Here is a 22,124-nt window from a genome sequence, read left to right on the forward strand (position 1 = left end):
ATTTTAAAAAATTATAAAACAAGTAGTTGACCACAACTTGTTAGAGTTTTCTTACATATTTACATGATACAGGAAATTCATTTTTCAGTGAGGGAAAAAGATTCTATTTTATAAAGTAGGTAGTCAGGCTGCTGTTTTAAATGAAGATAGATGGTCTGAAAAAGAAATATCCCCACTGATGCTAGGTCAGTGGGGGTCAGAGTGGGGAAGGGTACAGAGGCTGGAACTTACCCATTCTGCTCTTTTTTTTTTTTTTTAAAGATTTTATTTATTTATTTGACAGAGATCACAAGTAGGCAGAGAGTCGGAGGGGGAGTGTGGTGTGGGGCGGGAAGCAGGCTCTCCACTGAGCAGAGAGCCTGTTGTGGGGCTCAATCCCAGGACCCTGAGATCCTGACCTGAGCTGAAGGCAGAAGCTTAACCCACTGAGCCACCCAGGTGCCCCTCCATTCTGCTCTTGTTGGACATTCGGATTGTTTCCAAGTTTAAGTACCTACAAACCACGCTGCACAAATATCCTTGTTCGTTTGGTTCTGGTACATATATGCAAAAGTGGAATTGCTTTGTTGTTTGGTATGTGTATTTTCAACCTTATCAAGTATTACCACATGTTTTTGCAGAGTGGCTGTACTGGTTTATCCCCCAGCACCAGAATGGGGGATAAACTTGCCTGGATTCAAGTGCTCTCCCATAGAGAGTGGGGGGAAATAAGTCATGGAAAGAATGAGGAAGCTGGGCAGGGGAAGGCCTTGGGTGCCAATCCAAGGAGCTCAGACTTTATTTGACTGCCCTGGAAGGCCTCTGGTGATCTGGGGACAAGGAACAGAATGCAAAAACAAGCTTTTAGGAGAGTGAGCCTTTAATGCTCTCAGTTGGTTTTTGTTGTCGGGACAGTGAGGATGGTCATGGGGTTGACTTAAGCCAGCAACAGGATTCAGGTTCACAAGAGAGAGATTTGTGGGGAGAAGGTGCAAAGGGGGAGCTGAGCAAATGCTGTGGGATCATCCCAACTGGATCATCCCAACTCTACCAATGCTTGTCTTTAAATAATTCCGTTAGAGTGTTTCATACTGCCTGTGGGGGTGTGTAGTACTATCGTCCTTCTAGAGCACATTGTGGCAGTATTCAGCAAAGATGAAGATGCACATGCCTAAAGATCTAGATGTCCCAAAATATACCAAAACAAAACAACAGGCAAACAAAACCACCCCAAAAGAGGGGATTTCAAGAAGGAAACAATTGTCAACAATGTACCAGAGAAATCTATCAAGAAAATATACCAGGGGGGTGCCTGGGTGGCTCAGTGGGTTAAAGCCTCTGTCTTCAGCTCAGGTCACTATCCCAGGGTCCTGGGATAGAGCCCCAAATTGGGCTCTCTGCTCAGCAGGGAGCCTGCTTCCTCTTCTCTCTCTGCCTGTCTCTCTGCCTACTTGTGATCTCTTTCTGTCAAATAAATAAATAAAATCTTTAAAAAAATTTAAAACTCTAGTTCAAGATAAACCGAATTCTTACATTTACTTCTCTTTCATCCCTAAGTTCAACTGAAACTACATTTTTTTTTTTAAGGAAAGAAAGGGAAAATTCCAAAGCAGTGCTGGAAGACAAGTATGGTAGCTCTCCCTTATCTAGATATGTTCCTAGACCTCCAGTAAGTGCCTGGAACCACAGATATACTGAACTCCCTCTATACTATGTTTTTTTCCTGTACATACATACCTATGTTAATTTATAAATTAGGCACAGTGTAATTAACAACAACTAATAATAAGATAGAACGACTATAATGATATTCTGTAATAAAAGTCATGTGAATGTGCTCTCTCTCTCTTTCTCTCAGAATAGCTTATTGTATGGTACTCACCCTTCTGGTGATGCTGTGAGATGATAAAATGCCCACAGGATGAGATGCAATGAGGGGAATAGCGTAGGTGGTGTGACCTACGTAGCCTTAGGCTCCTGCTGACCTGCTAATGAAGAAGGAGCACCTGCTTCTGGACCACAGTGGACTGCAGGTAACTGAAACCACAGAAGGTAAACCTGCGGGGAAGAGGGGGACTGCTGTACGATAGATTCTTTGGGATCAGACACTGAGCTCTTGTCCATTTGGCAGGAAAGTCCTCCAGCCTCACTCCACTCAGGTGGTTCAGGTTGGACAGCCACGTTCCTGCAGAGCCTGCTTCTGAGTCCTGGCTGAAAGGCTCAGGCTGGGGCACAGTGAGGGGAAGGGATGCCTCTCAGCCACCCCCTCCTGCCCTCACCTTGCGTTCTAGTTTATGGAACAGACACATCATCGTCAGTTGAAAGACCAAATGTAGCTTTACCATTGGTCAAGACTTAGAAACCTTGTGGTTCATTCTTGGATAGGCTTTCTTAAGCTCCATTTCACCCTCCTCATGGGAGAGATGGGAAAGCCCCAAACTTTACTTCTCAGTGTCCCTTCCTGCTAGACTTCTTCATGTAAACTGAACTTGCATCACACTTGCTGAGGAACCTGCCTCCTCATACAGAGAGAAGAGGGGTCACCTGAGAATTAGGTAGAGTGGGAAAGCCCTGCAGCCCCAAAACAGCAGGCATTATGGCGGTTGGTGGCTGTGGGGGCACGTCAGGCCATCTGTCCCAAGCCTCCACCCTGCCTGGCCCTTTGCTCACACACAGCAAATGAATGACTTCTACAGCAAGACAGAAAGGCTCTCAAAGTAAATAAGAACTCTTGGAACTATGATTTTGTTTTAAGCTAAAAAAAAAAAGTAATTAAGAATGTGCATTGGTTGACAGCAAAGGTGTCATTAGAGCTGGAGAGAGGAACAAACAAGCTTTCGGTGAACTCCCAGCGGACACTGGAAAGAGGCTGCCAGAGCAGTCCTCTCCCTACTTCCTTTATCAGGAAGGATCCTCAGCCTGCAAACCTGTTCCTTTTGTGCATCCTGTCCCTCACTAACCCAGGGTGAACCTCATCCTCTGATTCCTACACAAAGTAAAAAAACAAAAACAAGAATCAAAAGCTAAAATATCTGAACTAAATATCCACATAATTTAAACAAAACCTGGGTGAGTAGAAGCCAAAGGGTCTCCCTGGAATGCTTGGCAGTGACGGCCCAACGTGTCTTCCCACCTGTGCCAACCTGTCCCACCCTGAAGCCAATCCTTCCATTCTTGTACAAAGTCCCATTCCACATTCCTTGGGGGCTCAGACACATTTGCTGATAATTATGTCTCTCCCCAGAATGACCCAGTCCTTTTCCTCCCCAAACCCACACTATACTAGGGAAACTGCTCCCTAGTTCCTGGGGTACACTGCATTATTCCGTCACTTAGGTCTTTGTTTTTATGGTTCCTTCCCTCCCGTCTGCTATTCCATATCCCACCATTATACCCTTTTCCTTTACGTCCTACTGAAGGCCATTTTCTCCATGAAGTGTTTCTTTTTCTTTCTCTCTTTTACTTTTCCTTCCTTCCTTCTTTCCTTCCTCTCTCTCTTTTTCCTTCCTTCCTTCCTTCTTCCCTCAATTCCTTCCTTCCTTCCTTCCTTCCAAGAGCGTGAGGACGTGCACGTGCGATAGGGGCAGTGTAGAGGGAGAGGGAGAGCATCTTAAGCAGGCTCCATGCCCAGTGCGGAGCCTGACATGGAGCTTCATGAGGGACCCATGCAGGGCCTCCGCAGGCTGAGTCTCACGACCCTGAGATCATGACTGGAGCAGCAATCACGAGTTGAACGTTCAACTGATTCTGCCACCCAGCTGCCCCTCTATGAAGTAGGTTACAAGTGTAGCACATAGGGCCTAAGCTATGGCTGGGGACTTCCAAGGTAAGCCGTGACCATTTATGAAATGAGTAAGTCCTCTAAACACATATGGTTTTTCTTTTACTAAACCTTTCCCTCCCTTTGTGCTGTTTTATGAGGCCTTGCACTCTTCTGCTTGTGTATTCATCTAATCCCTGATTTGGTGGAAATGCCCTGAGACTGGAGACCACGTCTTCTAGGCCAGCCTATCCCGATCTGCCCCAGACAAGGTGTTTCGCAGGCTGAAGTGCTTTCAGAGCTAAAAGTGGGAAAGTGTCAGGCAAACCAGGGTGAGTCAGTCATCCTAGTCTTGCTAGTCTTTGAGTCCATGGATTATGGAAAGAAAGTAGGATGTAAGGTTAAAGTTATGGTTCAGCCATGGTGTCCAAAACACACCTTCCTACAAGTCTGCTGTATGTGTGGCTTTTCCACTTGGGGAAGCCCTTGAGAACTAGGAACACAGTGAGGACTTTATACAGAACATCAGTTTCTTATCTGAAAGAAAAGGTAAACCCTGAAATATGGGTCTGAAGACACTCAGTAGATATACAGTAGGGCCTGTGTAAGAAAAGAGGTGGAGTTCATTTTTTTCAAGGAGCTCCCAGTCCCTGTTCTTCCTACCTCTATGTGTCCATGGGCTAGTATTATACTCTCTTGAGTCTCAGTTTCCATATGTAAAATCCTTGCCTGGCAGGACTGTTGAGAGTTAAATAAGAGAAGCAGTGTTTATCACTGAGCCCAGTACTTGGTGTCCAGAGGCCACCAAAGATTTCAACATGTTCCCTTTTCTCATCCTGCCTACTCTGTGTGCCCACAACCCAAACCATGTGCCCATCCCCCAAAACCATGCCCACCCCCAACACTGTGCTCACTTTGCAACTCTGCGTACTCATATCCCAACCCTGTGTACTCATATCCCAACCCTGTGTGTTCACACCCAACCCTGTGTGCTCACACACCCCAACACCGTGTGCACACACCCAGTGCTGGATGCTCACACTCCAACCATGTTTGCCCACACCCAACACTGTGTATCTGCCCCCCAATATTATGTGCCTGCACCCCCTACAGTGTGCCCACACCCCCCACACTGGGTGCTCACCCCCCAACACTCTGAGTCTGTCCACCAACACTCTACCCACACCCTCAGCACTGTGTCCACCTGCCAGCACTGTGTGCCCACACCCCAACAGTGTGTGTCCCTCCCCCACTAGCACTTCTTTTCCCCTCACTTCCACTCACTGTCTCTGCCTTCTCCCTGAGCTCTTCCCACTGATCAGACCTATCTTTCCTACTTACAAAGCAGTTAAAATGAGGTTAAAATTCAGCACAAGACTTAGAACAATCATAAAGTAAACAGTCACAAAGTACGCAAGGCTTTTCTTGCAGGGTTTGATTGTTCAAATGCCTTCTTCATTTCTCTTGGCCATTTCCTTCTCTGGAAGAGTCAGGAATTGGGGGTTGCAGAGCTGGAGGGGCTGTGGGATGTGGAATGTGCTCCATAATCTCAGGCCTCTGAGATGAGGCAAAGAGGACATCTTTCCTGAGGATTGTCCTTTAAAGAAGCTGATTCTGGGGAAACGGCTCAGTTGGCCCCATTGTGCTTGGGCAAGCTAAACCCACAAGTAATAACCCTCCCTAGGACATGCTGATTAGATAAAACAATAAGAATTGAGGAAGACAAAGACATTAGATTTAAAAACTTAAATCAAATGTTACTTTTACGGTGTCTGTGAATAGACAAAGACTTTTTGGTTCTAAAATAGTTGGTTGGTGAGGTAATAGAGGAGGGGCTATGTTAATAGCAGAGGTAGAAAAAAAGGAGAGGTGGGTGGGTTCCAAAGGCAAGGCCCACCCTAAAGGATTGGATTCCACGGTGGCAGAGGCAGCGGAGCAACCAGTTACTGCACTACTGCACGCGGGTGAGTAGAGTGGATTTTAAATATATGGAGTTAACAGCTTGGTTGTAGATTCAGGTTTGGGGATGTGAATGAATGAACCCAATGGTATAGGCAGGTGTCTCCAGCCCACAGAGGGTCAGGTGAGAATTTTGTTGCTCTTTGCTAAGGGCGGGTGCAGGATTTAGGGAGCAAAGATAAGGGACAGCCTCTTGCTTAATTTTTACCTATTTCAACATAGTGAAGGACAAGATAATGACCAGTTGTCCTGTGGTGGTGTTGCTATTCTGAGTTCCCCTACCCCCACCTTTGGAGAGGGGAGCGTCTAGGGGCACGTGCATCTGTGCAATGTCAGACATGCACTGAGGGGCTGAGATCTAAATCTAGTTGTATTCTCTGCACGTTGGTCTAACTGCCCTTCTTAATCCAGGTTCTTCAGCCATGGTAGTCATGAGGCTTGGTCCTGTGCTTCCTTCGAGCTTCTTTCAATTCAATAAGGGTTATGCCCAGCATCTTCTTGGAGGCTTCTATGACTCAGGGAAACATGAGACTTATATAAAAACCCCTACTTCACCTAAGCTTTCCCACCTGAAGGAGGTGACCTTTACCAAGGATCTGCTTCTTGGGCTCTGGGAATGGGAGGCAGGTTATGCATGAGAAGCAGAGGAGCTAACCCTCATCTCTCTTTCTAGATGTAATAGACTGTAGTTCTTGAAAATCAGGACTTCTGGGGATCAGTTGTCTATCCAAGAAAGGGTCACCCAGCCCTTGATGAAATTCTCTTAGAAATCCAGAGCCCTTAGCTCTGTGAGCTTCTGTCCCCAAGAAAGAGTTTTTTACTTTCCTGCAATTTGGGACTGAGCTGTGAGCTCACGAGCTGAAGCATGTTCTCAGGAGTATCCTAAAACCCCACCAACTGTGCTCTTCTCCCCCTCGCCCCCCACCCCTAGCTTATTTTGGGTTGCCCAGTCTGAGGAGAGCCGCCTTTCCCCACCCATTGAAGGTGTGTGAGTGGCTTGTCGCTTGACTGAATGCCTGCCCACTCTCCCTTTGGTTAAGTTCATCTTATCAGAGAGGCAGTAATCAATACTCAGAGTTATTGATGGAGATGCTCAAATAGCTTCTCTTTTACCTCCCTGCTCAGTGACTGTTGATGGAGGCCTGGCCTACAAAGGAGATACTTCAGCAGGAGTGATGCTGTCACATAAAATAGAAGGCAGTGTGTGTTCTCTGATGTTACCATCCGCAAACCAGAACCAACCGGTCTTGGGTTTCCCTTTCATAACCTTCATCTGGAGAAAGCTTTGCTACTCAGCTACTCGAGATCTACTTCCCTGTCTGAAGAGTTGGGCTCTAGACTTCTTCAGCTAATTTATTCTCTCAGAAATACATAATTTGCATTATTTTATATAATTTTGAAGGAAGGAGCCCTGTAAGATTCCTTACACAAAAATGGATTTGGCTTGGTTTGAAGCCTAATGGGGCACTGCAGCATTCATGCCTGCTCTCATAGGGCATGAGCTGGGTCTGACTGCACCCTCCTTTTGTGTCTTAGCCTGCTTCCCCTTAATTCAGAACAGGAGTGGCTCTAACAGAGAAACAGAACATGATCATCCACACCTACTTCATTTCTATGCCTTTTACCCCAAACCTGGGCACACAGGTCATTTTATATCAGAATTCCTTGAACACAGGCTCTTTTTAATTTTTTTAAGATTTATTTGAGAGAGAGAGAGCTCACGAGCAGAGGGAGGAGCAGAGGGAGAGGGGAAGCAGACTCACCACCGAGTAGGGAGCCCAACACAGGGCCTGATCCCAGGACCCTGAGATCATGACCTGAGCCAAAACTAAGAGTCAGATGCTTAACCAACCAAACCACTTAGCCCCTTTATAAAGTGTATTTCATGAACTCAGTGATCTAGCTAAGGAGTTTCCAAAGTACTGCCTTGTTGCTTCTAGCTGTCTAGCCAATTTTTACCATGGTGCACTAGTCATGTCGCCAGCGGCCCTGTCCCCATGCACTGAATCATATAGCCCTGTGGCTTACTGTGTACATGCAAGGCACTTTGCTGGGCTGTGGTGGCAATATGCAGATCAACATCCCCTGGGCCCTGCCCTCAGAAAGCTTACAGTCTAGCGGGAGGTGTAAGATACATGCATGTTGAGTAACAGTTGAAGGTAGTATGTGTTCCATTAAACAGCATGACTCATGGGGAAAAATCAGAAAGCAGCCTGAGTTTTACCTCTGATTGCTCTTTTAGATTTATTTGGTGTGGTTGAATCTTGCTTTGCCACTGGATAAAATTTAGACAAGTCATATGATTGTTCTGGTCTCCCTTGGTCTCAGGCTCATTTCAGAAATTATAATGTTGATCCCATTGATAATCCAAACCTCAGTCTCAATTTAAAATTGGGGCCTCTTCCCATCCCAATCTGGTGTTGTTGCTGAAGAAGAGAGGCCCGTGCTGGTTGGTGGTATGGATGGAAAGTCCTGGTTTCTACTCCTCCTCACTTATTCAGCTCCCAGGGTTCTGCAAAGGCTTCAGGGTGGTTGCCTGGGGAGGGAGAAGAGGTGGGAGGCATAGGAAAATTCTCTCTACAAGTGTCTGATCTCCAGCCTGACCGGGGTCCTCAGTGGGGACATGGCAATTCTTTTACACATCCCTGGTCTGACCCCTTGAAGGTCAACATTTCCACTACCCTCAAAATCCACCCCAAAGGCACACACTCCCCACCCTCACCACTTCTCATGGAGAAAGTCTATGTGGTCAGGTGGGAATTTCCTCTGCGTCTGCCCCTACCTACCATCTCTTCCCATCCTTTTCTTCCCTCTCTTAGATGAAATTGCTTGCCCTCCTTCCTTGGTCCTGGTCCAGCCTTTCACGTCCGCTCTGTATCAGGAATCCCCCAGAAGCCAGTCAGCACAGTAGGTTCGCCTGGCATGGAGAACACCAGGGTTCAGAGACTAAGGGTCCTTTTTTTAGGGCTTATTCCTTGTTGTGTCTCATACATTATAGCTCCTTGTAATCAGACTCTACCTCTAACATAACTCCAGTCAAAGAAAAAAAAAAAAAAACCAAAAATACAAAACAACCCACTATTTTAAAGAAGTCTTTAAAATTATCTATTATCTTATTTAATATTAAATCAAAATTATTTACTTTTTTGTGATAAAACATACATAACAAAATTTACCATTTTAACTATTTTTGAGGATACAAATTTAATAGCATTAAGTACATTCACATTACTGTACAACCATTACCACCATCTATATCCAGAACTTTTTCATCTTCCCCAACTGAAACTCTGTACCTATTAAACAGTGACTCCCCATCGCCCCCTTCCCCAGCCTCAGATCCACTATTATGCCTCTGTCTCTATAAATTTGGCTATTCTAGGTACTTTGTATAAGTGGAATCATACAGCATTTGTCTTTTTTTTTTTTTTTAGATTTTATTTATTTATTTGACAGAGATCACAAGTAGGCAGAGAGGCAGGCAGAGAGAGAGAGGAGGAAGCAGGCTCCCTGCTGAGCAGAGAGCCCAATGCGGGACTCGATCCCAGGACCCTGAGATCATGACCTGAGCCGAAGGCAGCGGCTTAACCCACTGAGCCACCCAGGCGCCCCATACAGCATTTGTCTTTTTGGGTCAGGCTTATTTCACTTAGCACAATGTCCTCAAGGTTCATGCATGTTGTAGCTTGTGTTAGAATTTCCTTCCTTTCATTTAGAAACATTTTTTAAGACTTTATTTTTATGTGATCTCTCCACTCAGTGTGGGGCTCAAGCTTACAACCCCAAGCTAAAGAGGCATGTGCTCTACCAGCTGAGCCAGCCAGGCACCCCTCTTCCCATCTAAAGGCTGAGTAATATTGAATTGTATGGATATGCCACATTCTGTTTGACCTTTCATCTATAGATAAACATTTAGATTGTTTCCACCTTTTGCCTATTGTGAGTAACGAACATTGGTGTACAGTATGAGTACTTTTTGGAACCCCTGCTTTTTAACCCTTTCGGATATATATATCCAGAAGTAGAATTTGTTTTTTTAATAGCAAGTGCATCCCTATGTGGATAATATAAAAGGTACAAGAGGTTATACCAGTGGCCTATGGGCACCTGCCTCCTGGTTCTGCTCCCAGGAATCTTCAGTGAAACTGGGTTCTTGTGACTTCTTTCCTGGAGAGACTATGCCCTCATAGGTGTACCTGCTACTCTCCGCACCAACAAATGGTGGTAAACCATAAGCACTGTTCTACACTTTGCTTTTTCTCCCCAACTTAATATTTCTAAAGATCATTTCATAGCATTGTTTAAAGAGTATTCACTCTATTTAAAAGCTGTACATTGGTTTTCCAATGTACAGACAAAACTTTTTTTTAATCAGTCCCTGATAGATGGACATTCAGGTTGTTTCTGGTGCTTTGCTGCCACAAACAATGCTGTAATGATAACAGCCAAAATTTACTGGGCATTTATTATGTGTCATCTTCAAATCCTTTATAGTTCTTTTCATGTATTGTATCATTTAATTTCCATGATAATCCTCTGACATAATACTGCAGGGAGGTGGGTAACTGCCCCAAACCACACATACGTCTTTACCCACAGGTGGGAGTATATGCCCAAGATAAATTTATAGACAAAAAGTCACTGCTACCCTAAGATATGTGCATTATAAAGTTTTATAAATATTGCCAAAGTGGCCCCATCAACCCTGCATTTGCATATGCCCAGTACAGGGTCACCAGCCATTGTGTAGAAGAGGGCCCACTTCCTACCCCTGTTACTGTTATGAAACCTTTCCATATTTGGTGATTTAAAAGTTAAAAAGTGGGGGCACCTGGGTGGCTCAGTGGGTTGGGCCTCTGCCTTCGGCTCAGGTCATGATCCCAGGGTCCTGGGATCGAGTCCTGCATCGGGCTCTGTGCTCAGCAGGGAGCCTGCTTCCTCCTCTCTCTCTGCCTGCCTCTCTGTCTACTTGTGATCTTTGTCTGTCAAATAAATAAATAAAATCTTTAAAAAAAAAAAAGAAAGTTAAAAAGTGGCATTTCACTGTGGCTCTAATTTGCTGCTGCTGCTGCTTTTTTTAAGATTTCATTTACTTATTTGAGTGAGAGAGAGAGACAGTACGCAGGCATGAGTCGGAGGAGGGGCAGGGGGACAAGCATACTCCCACTGAGCAGGGAGCATGACTCTCAGATTCTAGGACCCCTGAGATCAGGACGTAAGCCAAAGGCAGATGCTTAACCGCTTAACCCATTGAGCCAGCCAGGCCTCCAACCCTATTTTTTAAAAAGAGGTTGAACATCTTTTCAAATGTTTAAAGGCCTCTTGTTTTCCTGATGGCATTTTAGAAACCTGACCAAATGGTTCCACAGTTTATCTAGAGATTATGGGCAAGGTAGACTCCATTCCTTAAAATTTCCATTTTGCATCTGTATTTTTCTGAATAGGTAATACAGGCACAAGATTCAAAATGTAATAGAAGTAAAAGGGTATAGAGTAGATATCCCCTCTTTCCAAGCGTCTCTTTAGCTGCCTAGACCCTAACTCCAAACACAATTTGGGTTCTATTTCTTGCCTGCTCCTATGAGCATAACGTAGGCCATGCTGATATTGAAACACTCTGAGCTGTTTCATGTGTGAAAGATTAAGTTCAAACCTCCCTCTCTAACCCCACCAGTGTCCTCTTAACTCCACACAGCACCTGATCTTCAACCTTACCCAGACTCCTCTCATGAGACAGTACCTGACTCTTCCTTTCCTGTCCAGGTAAGATTCTCAGCCCCTCCAGAGGCTTTACTTCATTGCTCCACTGACCTCCAGCCACCCCTGCCTGGAGGGTATGAAACTTTCTGTTTCATGGCATCTAGCTAAGAGTTAGTTGCTCGCCCACAGGATTGCTTGAATTTTAAAATCTTAACAGAGTAACCACATAACTTATTGCCCAAACTGGAAAGCTTTTGAGAATGAAAGGGGGCAGTACTAACGATGAAGCCAAGACAAGTGGGCAGATGGTGACTGTCCAAGGCAAATTGAGATGCAAGTTCAACCCCGGTCTTAAGGACAATCACATTTAATTTCAGGGCAGAGATGAATGTGCTGAGTCCAGTAAATAAATACATTGCTGCCTTTGTCCACTGCCCAAGCTTCTCTTCTAAATGGAAAATTTTTTAATAGCACATTTCTCCAACGCTATTTTCTTTAAAAATCTATCCTTTGGAATCCAGTTTCAGCCTCTAAACTGAAGTGTATAAGAAGCATTCGTTTATTTTCTAACAATCTCCATCTGTATTTTGAGCCCCCATTTTAAAAAGGTGCTGTCTTTTTAAATCCCTGTCCATTCCAGTTTCCATTTGGGGGGTCAGAGTGGGGTGGGGTGCTAGACTATTAGGGACTTACAAAGGCCCCTACCCTTGACATCATCTATCCTTGTCTCATCTGTTCTTGTTTGTTGGTATCTGTAGGTCCCGGTGGAGCACCAAGTCTCCCTCCATGTCTTTGTGCCACCTCGGGGGAGGGGGAGGGGACAGCCTTGATCATCATAACCATCTTCTCCCATACTTCAGTCTAGGTTTGCTCAGGAGTCTTTCTTTTCTTTCTTTCTTTCTTCTTCTTCTTTTTTTTTTAAAGATTTCATTCATTTATTTGACAGACAGAGATCACAAGCAGGCAGAGAGAGAGGAGAAAGCAGGCTTTCCGAGGAGCAGAGAGCCGGATGTGGGGCTGGATCCTAGGACCCTGGGATCATGACCTGAGCTGAAGGCAGAGGCTTTAACCCACTGAGCCACCCAGGCACCCCCAGGAGTCTTTTCAATTGTGCTGAGGGAAGAGGCTCCTTTTATCTCTTTTTTCTGCTTTCATGTGCCTTCCCTGAGGCAAAGCATGGAAGGGTCTGGCTGTTTAAATGGGAGGCAGGAAAGGAAGTAAAGAAAACACCAGGCTGTTATTCATTCATTCATTCATTCATTCATTCATCAGTACAGACACTGGCTAATCATTCAAAATATTATTTTGCAAGGCGTATATGAAGGCCTCATATAAGATGTGCTTTGTTTTAACTATTATGATATAATTTTCTGTATCTTTTAGGAAAGCCTCCCTAACCCCATCCCCCAGGCTAGTTCAGACATTTACCAGCTGTGGGTGAACTTGGGCAAGTTATTTTATCCTCTCACAGCTTTAATTTCCTTATCTATAAATGCAGATAACAGTAGTTCATATTAATTAAGTGCTTGGCACTTACCAGGCACTATTCCAAATCATCTCATTTAATCCTAAGCAGAAACTCATGAGACACATACTATTATTCCCATTTCACAGATAAGGAAACCAAGTCTCAGGGTTTTAAGTATCCTGCCCAGAGTCATGTGACCTCCTGCTCTTAACCACTGCTTTTATAAAGCTCTTTGCCCAGATCCTAACACATAGTAAAAGCTCTGTAAATTCTAAGCTAATACCTTAACCATGACTATTTGTCATATTTAAAATGTATATATATTTATAAATATTTAACATATATCTTTATTCAATTTTCCCATTCAGGAATATGTTACCTTATTTTATGCTTCTTAGCAAAATTTTTTCTTACATTCTCATATAAAATATGCATTTCTAGGCAAGTTTGATTTGAGGCAAGTTTATTTCTAGATGTTTTAGGAATTTTGTCACTATTGAAAATGAAATCTTTCTCCCTATTATATCTTTTCATCAGACAGTGTATATTGTCTCCAGATTCTTGTTAATGAATCAGTCACCATCCAGAAGCCCCCAGAGGAGTGGCTTTTCCTCTCATTTTAGGCTGACAGCTTGAAAATCACTTGACCCACATGGTGAAACACAGTCCAATAGGGAATGAGGGACAGGGTAAGGAATGGCTTTCCAGGGTGGCTTAGGTTGATTGACGGATCACTGTCCCCAGGCTCAGGAAGTACAGCCTGGGGGAAGGGAGAAGGGTTTGCTCCAAGACCCTCCTGGAGCCCAAGGGATGGATTCCCAAGCACCCACAGTTCCTCTGTGGCCTCAGTGATTTGTAATTGAACTTGTCAAATGATGACTCCAGTGGCAGCTCTGTCAAGGGCCAAGCTTGCCACATTGGGAGTGGGGCTTGCTTAAAAAAAGGAACGGCTCATTTTTAAGGATGGAGTCCTTAATATTTTCTTTTGCCAACCTCCACCCAGGGCCTTGAGAGGGCAGCAGAGAGCAGATGCAGAGGAGAGAAAAGGTCCTGTTCCAGGCCTGCAGAGGGATTTGGTCTCCCGGCCTCCACAGAACAGGCATGGTGTGAACTTCCTGGGAGTATGCTAATGATAATATTACTAGCTGCTACTTATTATTTTGTGTGCCAGACATTGACCTAAGATTTTATATACATGGATTCAGTCAGTTCTCGTAATAACCACTGAGGTAGGTATGATTTCCATTTTTCAGCTGAGGAAATTGAAGAAAAAAATAGATAGGTGACTTGCTCAACATCCCAAAGTTTGTGGAGTGAGGATTCGAACCAACCGTTCATAAGCCTCTATTATAGGTGTCAGGGATACCTCAGTGAACAAGACTAAGTCTCTGCCAGATCAGAGGAAGAGAAAGTAATGAATGAACAAACAAATACATAATGTGGTTTTGGATAGAAATGCCATATAGTCCAATAAGGCAGAGTTAAAGACTAGAGAGGGGCATTTTGGATAGGCTGGTCAGGGAGGACTTTCTTAGGTATTTGGCATCAGAAAGCTGGGTACATGAGAGACCTGAAGGTGGGGGAGGCAGTAAGTGCGAAGGTGCCGAGGTGGGAATGAGCTTGGGATGTTGGAAGAACAGCAGGACGTGCAGTGTGGTTTGTGCAGAGTGAGCCGAGGTCTGTGCTATTGCAGGCCATAGGCCACAGCAGTGCCTGGGGGGTAGATGGAGCTGGCAGAAGGAGAGAACCCACCCACCACATAACCCGAGCCTGGCCTCCTCAGGGTTCTCAGCTTCCCTTTAAGATATCGCTCAGCTTTTCTTGCCTTCTTATACAGTCTTGACATGCCACAGTATGTTCCCTCCTCAACCCTGGATACAGTTCAAAAGCAGCTAAAGTGGAAAAGAATCTGGGGCAGCCAGTCTTGTACCACCCGCCAAAGCTTGGCACAAACAATCTGAGAGACAAAAATCACGCATACTGGTATGAGGCTTGCCAGCTTGTGGAAAACCTGTTGTGGGCAAAAGTTCTAGGGAATCCTGCTGGGCACCCAAATAATCCTTATTCCCAGCAACGCAGGGGTAGGAAGTTCATTTTTCTTTCATGGGACTTCACTCCCAATGTCAGACCTGCCTAAGACCTGCCATCTTTTAAACCCCGGGGGGGGGGGTTCAGGTGGCACTGCACCAGACGATGGAAGGGAACCTGTCCCTGTGGAGTAACCATCTCTGTGTACCAGGTCTCCAAAGGAAACAGAGGCCCAGAGGTCTAAAGCTGCAAATTACTAAGAATCTTTGCCCTTCCTTCCTCCTTGTAGCATCCTGGTGATTGGGGTGGGCCCATATGGAGTACTCTTTTGGCCTGGATTTTGGTTTCTAGAACCAGAGGGGTCTGAGCAGTCGAATCCAGGATTCTTGACCTTTGCACTTTTGATAGTCTGTGGGGCTTCTTGTACATTGTAGGATGTTAACAGCATCTCTGGCCTCTACCCACTAGAGGCCAGTAGGACTCTCATCCTAGTGTTAAGAACCAGAAATATGTCCAGTCATTGACAAACCTCCCCTTGGGGAGGAAATACTTCTGACTAAGAACCCTTTGGGTCCAATCTTCTCCCTTGCTCCTAAGTCAATGCATGAGTCTCAGCCATTACCACTCTGGTGGTGAGGAAGGACTGAAAGCCCTCAAGTATTTGTCCCCATGCTTAATGCCGGCTGGGCAAACCAGTCCCCTTAGCAGTAAGCTAAGTGAGCTTAGTGAGCGAGGCCATAGGTAAGGGAGAGGAGAGAAATGGGACGGCCAGATATTCCTTCAGCATTTTTTACTCACAAAACTCAACCATGGGGAAGGCCAGAAGTAGAGCTGGCCATAGGTACCACCACTGGGTACATGAGAGACCTGAAGGTGGGGTCTGTCTCTCTCCATTCTGTCTGTCACTCCAATCTTTCTCTTAGTCACACACACACACACACACACACACACACACACACACACTTCCACCACTCTTGGTCTTGGCTCTTTTCTCTCCCCCTGAATACAGGCTTTCTCCAGAGACAAAAGAGAGCTCAGTACAGGAGGAGAAGGGTAGCAGTGGGGCTGATTTAGACCAAAAGATTGGCAGGGCAGGAACAAGACATTGTGTGTATCAATGAAGGGAGAGTGAAGTAACTCTTCATGGGGTCTAGACCAGAATAGGGGGAAATGAAGCCATCTAGGGCTGGTGGAGGGGGGAAGAGGAAAATGTCTGGAGAGTAGAGGTCTTCATCGGGTTGAAAAGCAGGAAAGAAGAGAGGCAAAAATCAGGAAGTTGTCCACTAAAAGTCTCAACCTTCTGCCCAGCTTCACAAATACTTGTTCTACTCCAGAGACATAGATTTGTAGAATCACAGGATGTTAAAGCTTGAAGGAAATTTAGAGACTGTTTCGTCCAACCAACTCTATGCAGGCTCTTTCATTAATTCATCAGCACTGGGATTTGAGGAAGGTACTTGCTTACAATCTTTCCCTCTATGCTTGGAATCAAATGAGAAATAATAAGACACAGAAGTCCCATAGGTAGAAGTCAAAATAACTTTGTAACAGGTAAAGCTGATTGGAGAATCAGAATGTACACCCACATTCAGGCTTCCTAATTTTTTCCACCAGAATTAAGCTTGTTTACCCAACACTGGAGGACTCCCTACCTGCAGGGTGAGAAACTGCCCCAAAAGTTTGCTGTGAAGAGAGGAGAGGAGTCCAACTTGGATTTTCTCTGAAGCAGGCAGTTCTCAGACGGATCTGAGCCATGGCACATGCCCACTGTATTTTCCCAAATGTTTTGATTGCTTGAGTCACTCTTCCTCCACTGGGTGAAATTGAGTGAGGGGGTAGAGAGGTAAGTGAGTACTCCTTTTGAGACTTTAGAAAGATAGAAGCTACTATGTTATAGGGAATGGTAAAGGGTTTAGAGGGAGAGGGATGAGTTTCCCCTAACAAGACCATTTAAGTGCCAACTCTACTTCAAGGAAACTAGAATCCAGAGAGGAGAAGTAATTACCTTAAGACTGTACAGCTCTGGGGATAGAATGAGGTTCTTCAGAGTTCTAACGCCATGGCTTTCCCATTTCATACTTGTCATCACAGGGGGTCAGCTTCATCTAGGGTCATCAGCCTGAGTCAGTACCAAGAATCTCCTACTCTCATTCAGGGCGCCTTTTTGCCCCTCCCCCATCACCACCTCCATCTGCCCCTCATCACCTCCACCCTCACCTCCACCACCTCCACTGATGCCTCTACGATGTCCCTCTATGCCCAGCTACTGGAACACCACTGCTACTGTTCCCCCTACCACTTCTCCCTTGACCATTTCCACCGTCATTACTACTATCCCCCTTTTGGTTAGCAGGCAGCCAGCACAGACCATTTGGGTACAGAAGTAGATGTGAACTAGAAGGCTGCTCAGATGGCTCTGGTCTTGAGAAGTCTTCAGGGTCTTTGAGGTCAAATATCTCTCCAGCTCCTGGGTGTCCCCTAATCCCTCCAGAAAGATCATCTCAGAGTGTTTTAAGGAGACTGTGATAGAGATATAGAAACATAAGTGCACATATTTATATAAATGCCTTTTTTTTTAACAGATTCATTTATTTACTTTAGACAAAGAGTACGCATGAGTGAGGGGGGGTAGGGCACAGGGGGAGGGAGAGGGACAAGCAGACTCCATGCTGAGCACAGAGCCCCACTTGGGGCTCAATCCCAGGACCCTGAGATCACACCCTAAGCCGAAAGCAGGAGTTGGATGCTGGGCTGAGCTACCCAGGAGCCCCCATATAAACTTTTTGACTACAAGTACAATTTCTAAGCCATGGCCTAATCTGACAGCTGCAGATTTAGGCACCTGCAATGTGATAAGATTCATTATTGGCGTCTCAGCAGTTCTCAAAGCTCTAATAATCTAAGGGTTAAAGTTATCCAAGTGAGCTGTAATTTGGGGTGCCAGCCAGCTGGGGTCCCCCAGTACACCATACCAAACCCAGGCCTCTGCAAGCTCCTGGAAGTGCTGCCACCGATCTGTAAAATGGGTGACCTTGGGGTGGGGGGTGGTGCTTGATCATCCCTAAGGTCTCTTCCCTCTCTAACACCCTTTCAAGACAGAATCCAAAAAGGACTTAGGATAGAAATCATGTAGGGAGATAAACAAGCATCTAAAAACCAAGGCTAAGTTAAAATCCAAGAAAAATTTAGAGCAAAGTTGTCCGTCTACAATTATGGCCGGCTCTGTTCAGACCCTGCTCTACCCTGGTCTGTCAGGCGAGCAGGCATTGGTCCCTTGCCCTGCAGGAGTGTCCCTTCCCCCACCCTGGTCACATGGCTGGCCGCCACTGAGCCCCACAAGTCAATCTCCAGTGCCCCAAATACAGTTCAGTCTGGAAATCACAGAGCGTCCTTCTTGCCACCTAACAGCACCAGAGCAAGTGACACCAGCCTTCTTGAGATTTGGATCCTGTTTCCATTGCTAAGAGTGTGAAGGTAAGTTTGCAGCTTGGAGTTTCAGAGATAGTAGACAAAACTATACAGATAAAGAAAAATGTGCTTGACAATGTGAACGGAGTATTTGAGAGTGAGCTTCACACGCACATGGAGAAGGAGAATACCATGAAAGTTGAATAAATCCTCCAAACGAGCATTGGATATTTGCCGTTTCTTTAAAAAAAAAAAATTATCCTGTGTCAGTGACCCTGTTGTCTTGAGTTCACTGGTTTGGGGCATAGACCCTCACACCAGATTAACTGAAATGATATGAAATGCACTCTTTCTGACACCGTGGCATGTTAGTTCATTTTTCTTATCATCTGATGGAACTGAGAATCTTTTTCCTCTAGGCAATGCACATTTCTGTTGCCTTTGTGAAATTTACAAGACTGGCTGAAAATTTTATGGGAAGTAAGCAATAGCACTGAGATTTGCTTCTTCCCCCAGAAAACTATGGGAAAATAGATTACATCTGTTGATATAACATCTCAGGATAGAAACTAAATAATGGCTAGCCTCCTTTCATTACAAATTTCTGTTGTTAGATTTGGATACTGCACCTGTTTTTGCTACTGGTGGTTTTCTAGGGGATTATTTTGTTTGCTTGTTTTCTCTTCCTCTTCTGGGGCACGCATGGGTGAGGTCTGCAGGGCCCAGAGGCAATGAATAAACTATCACTGGGAAGGTGGCCTTTCTCTAATTTCTAAGCTTAGTCTTTAAGGCCTCATGACCCCACATCATTTTTGTCAATTCAGCTCACAAAATCATCCGAGGTGAGCTCTCCAGGAGGTCCTTTTTTGAAATGCTTTGAGCTGTCTACGGAGTTCACTGGATACGACATTAGGCTGGTCCTGTTTTTAAGTATAATGTCAAATGGCTTAAAAGATGGGATGGGAGGGAAAGCTCCTAAAAGGCTGACTGATGCTTGTGGCACAACCTTTTTTCTACTTAGTTTTCCCCCCAGACATATGGGTGTCTAATCTTAAGGATTTATTGCCATATTTTGCCCTTCTTCCCTAATAATCCATTTTGTTCTGTTTGTTTCCAGTGTCTAGAGCAAATATCTGGAACAAAGTGGATTCGTTGGACTGAACTGATGTGCCTCTGTGGCCAGGGGCTTGGGGAGGGAGCAGTGTTAAATGGCCCATGATTCAATCACCAGGGTTTTGATAGTCAAAATGCTCGTATGCCCATCAGGTTGGCTGTGTCACCACCTCCTTGCTGCAGCAGACATGAAAGCTGCTTGGGCAGGGCCCCTGTGTTTCTGTTCCCTGGTGTGGCACTCTAGTGCTTAGCCTCACGATGTTAGGGCATTGATTCTGTCAGTAGGGTTTGCACTCTCAGGGATCCACAGTGGGAGTCAGGCTGGTGGCAGGGGCAATAAAGTGGAATGGGTCCCTGGTGATTCAGAACAGAAAATAATTTGGTCTGATCCCTCACTGTAAAGCCATACTCACCCCCAGGGTCTAAAGATGGATGGGAGAATAATGAGGAGTGAGTGCAGCAGTGGAAGGGCTGGTGTAGGAAAAACTGCTCTTACAAGTTCATTGCTTTGCTATATGCCAAAGGCTGGTTTGTTGCTAATAAATTTCTCTGGCAATATACTGTAGTGGACGGTTGTACTGGTTAATATTCTTGGGAATCACCTGAAGCTAGCCGAAGAGAAAAGATGAGTTTATTATAATGCCATCGGGTGGTCTTGGAGATGGGAATTCAGCTAGACCTCAGGAAGGGCCTAGAACTCAGAAGTCTATGGCTTCTTCCAGACCTCACTGTCTCTATGTCTTCACGTCTGTCTTTCCTCTTCCAACCCCCTACCTCCCTTCGTTTTCTCCCTTTCTCTTTCTCTGCCTGTGTTTCTTCCTGGGGTTGGAGAATCAGAGAGAATCCCATTTCAATCTTAGCTCTGCCTGTGACACAGGGTAACTTTCTTAATTCTTTGAATCTCCATTTCTTTATCTGTAAAATGGGGGTGAAAATTATGCACCTCACTGAATTTTAATCAGGAGTAAATGAGAGTATGAAAGCAAGTTATCTGACATTCAATTAATATACATTATACAAAATGGTAGAGATGGAAATTCTGTTTCAAGACGTAGGTCACTTTTGTAAATTTTTGCAATGAGCCATGTAGCTGCTGATTAGAATAGTTCATCCAAACACTTTGCAAATGGTTAGCACTCTGCTTGAGTTGTTTCAAATGAATGATTTCCATTGAAGATGTTCTGGGGCAGCCTGGGTTCTTCTCGTACTTCTGCATCCTCCTCTCAAGTTGTGAAGAGGTAGGACCTGCAGAGGAGGTGAGGAAGGAATGGTCTGAGCTAGTGCAGAACTGGGAGGTATGCATCTACCCAAATATGAACTACATTAAATCTCCGTGCTTCTATAGTTCCATGAGGATCTCATCTGTTTGTCATTTTTGCATTTACTTTTGTTTGATTTCCAATCTGAAAATCCATAGTACTTCAGATATGAAAGAATACGTTTTTAAAACATGCTGGAAAATCCCATTTCATTTCTATTAGTCAGGTCAGTTCAGAATTAACTGACTCAGGGAGTTACAGTGTTACTAGTACTCTGCTTTTTTACTTTTCTTGGATATTTCCCTCCCTGTGTCAAGCAATATTGTAGCACCCAAGCTTACTGGCTTCAGGTGGAACCAATCTCTGTGATGGGGGAATGGGGAGTGTTTGATTGGCTAGGCTGGACCACATGGCCTTTCCTGTTGTGGTTGGGGAGATATGGGGTGAGCCCCATCTAAAAGATTTGGAGGTGGTTCCATATGGGAAAAGACGTTACTCTGCTTGTCTCTACTCAAGCTTGAGGAGGGAGGGTTGAGGAAGATACCGACTCCCAGAAAATCACCAATCAATTGGAGCTACCAGTGCGTCATCGCTAAGCTTACCAGTTCACAGTGCCCAGTTTGAAAGCAAAGACGTGATCTTGTTATGCATGTGAAGCTCGTGTAAACTAAGTTCCATGCATGGTGATTCAGTTTAATAGAAAATATAAATAGGAGTTATTTCCTTAAAGCAGCCATTCTCAATGTGTGGTCCCTGGATCAGCATCTTCAGCATCAAGTGGAAACTTGTAGAGAACACAAACTTTCAGCCTACAGCTCAGATCCACAGAATCAGTAACTCTTGAGTGGAGCTCAGAAATCCAGGTTTTAACGCGCCCTCCAGAAGACTCTGACACATGCATACCTTTGAGTACTCTTGCAAACCACTTCTTGAAGGTACTTTGTTTTGTAGTTCTCCTGAATATTTAAACATGATACACTTTGAACAAATAGATTTAATTCTGGATTATCAGGGGGATAAAATTATCCATTAAGTGGGAGTATACGTGTCATATTAAATTATTTGCCTTAAAATGTTTTTTAAAAAATGTAACCATAATTAAAAATAAAGTAATACATGTAAGAGCTTATAACAAAAAAACAACAAAACTCCATTCTAGCTTTCTAAATACTCCACTGTTCCATCTTCCAAAGATGGTCCTCCAAAGGACCACCTGGAATTCTTTAAGCTTTTTCTGTTGGCTACCTACAACCCTCTAATAATATATACAGATTATTTATATATATATGTATCTCCTGCTATTTATCAGAGTTGGATATTAGCCACCTACAGGTAAATAATTATCTTATACCACACCCATGTCTTCTCCCTTCTCCCAATGTAGATATATATTGTTTTTTGTTAATTCAAAAATCAATGTTTATACTCTTATGACTGTGTACCATAACCA

The 22,124-nt window shown here is 44.5% G+C and overlaps 1 protein-coding gene across 6 annotated transcripts in view; it reads left to right on the forward strand.

The window, feature by feature from the left end:
* Positions 1-5,231: 5,231 nt before the first annotated feature.
* Positions 5,232-22,124, forward strand: part of SLC4A5 (solute carrier family 4 member 5) — a 108,896-nt gene continuing 92,003 nt past the window's right edge. For 3 of the 6 annotated variants that reach the window (XM_082743936.1, XM_082743935.1, XM_082743941.1), the window contains exon 1: positions 5,232-5,703. In XM_082743936.1, the coding sequence (XP_082600062.1) occupies positions 5,577-5,703 (127 nt within the window). In that variant the 5' untranslated portion in view covers positions 5,232-5,576. Of the gene's footprint in view, positions 5,704-11,393; positions 11,462-18,349; positions 18,369-22,124 lie in introns of those variants that run through there. The other 3 variants (XM_082743937.1, XM_082743939.1, XM_082743940.1) reach the window with 3 other exon arrangements.

Source organism: Mustela nivalis (genome assembly GCF_964662115.1).
Source record: "Mustela nivalis genome assembly, chromosome: 8".
In the NCBI taxonomy this organism is placed as follows: domain Eukaryota; kingdom Metazoa; phylum Chordata; class Mammalia; order Carnivora; family Mustelidae; genus Mustela; species Mustela nivalis.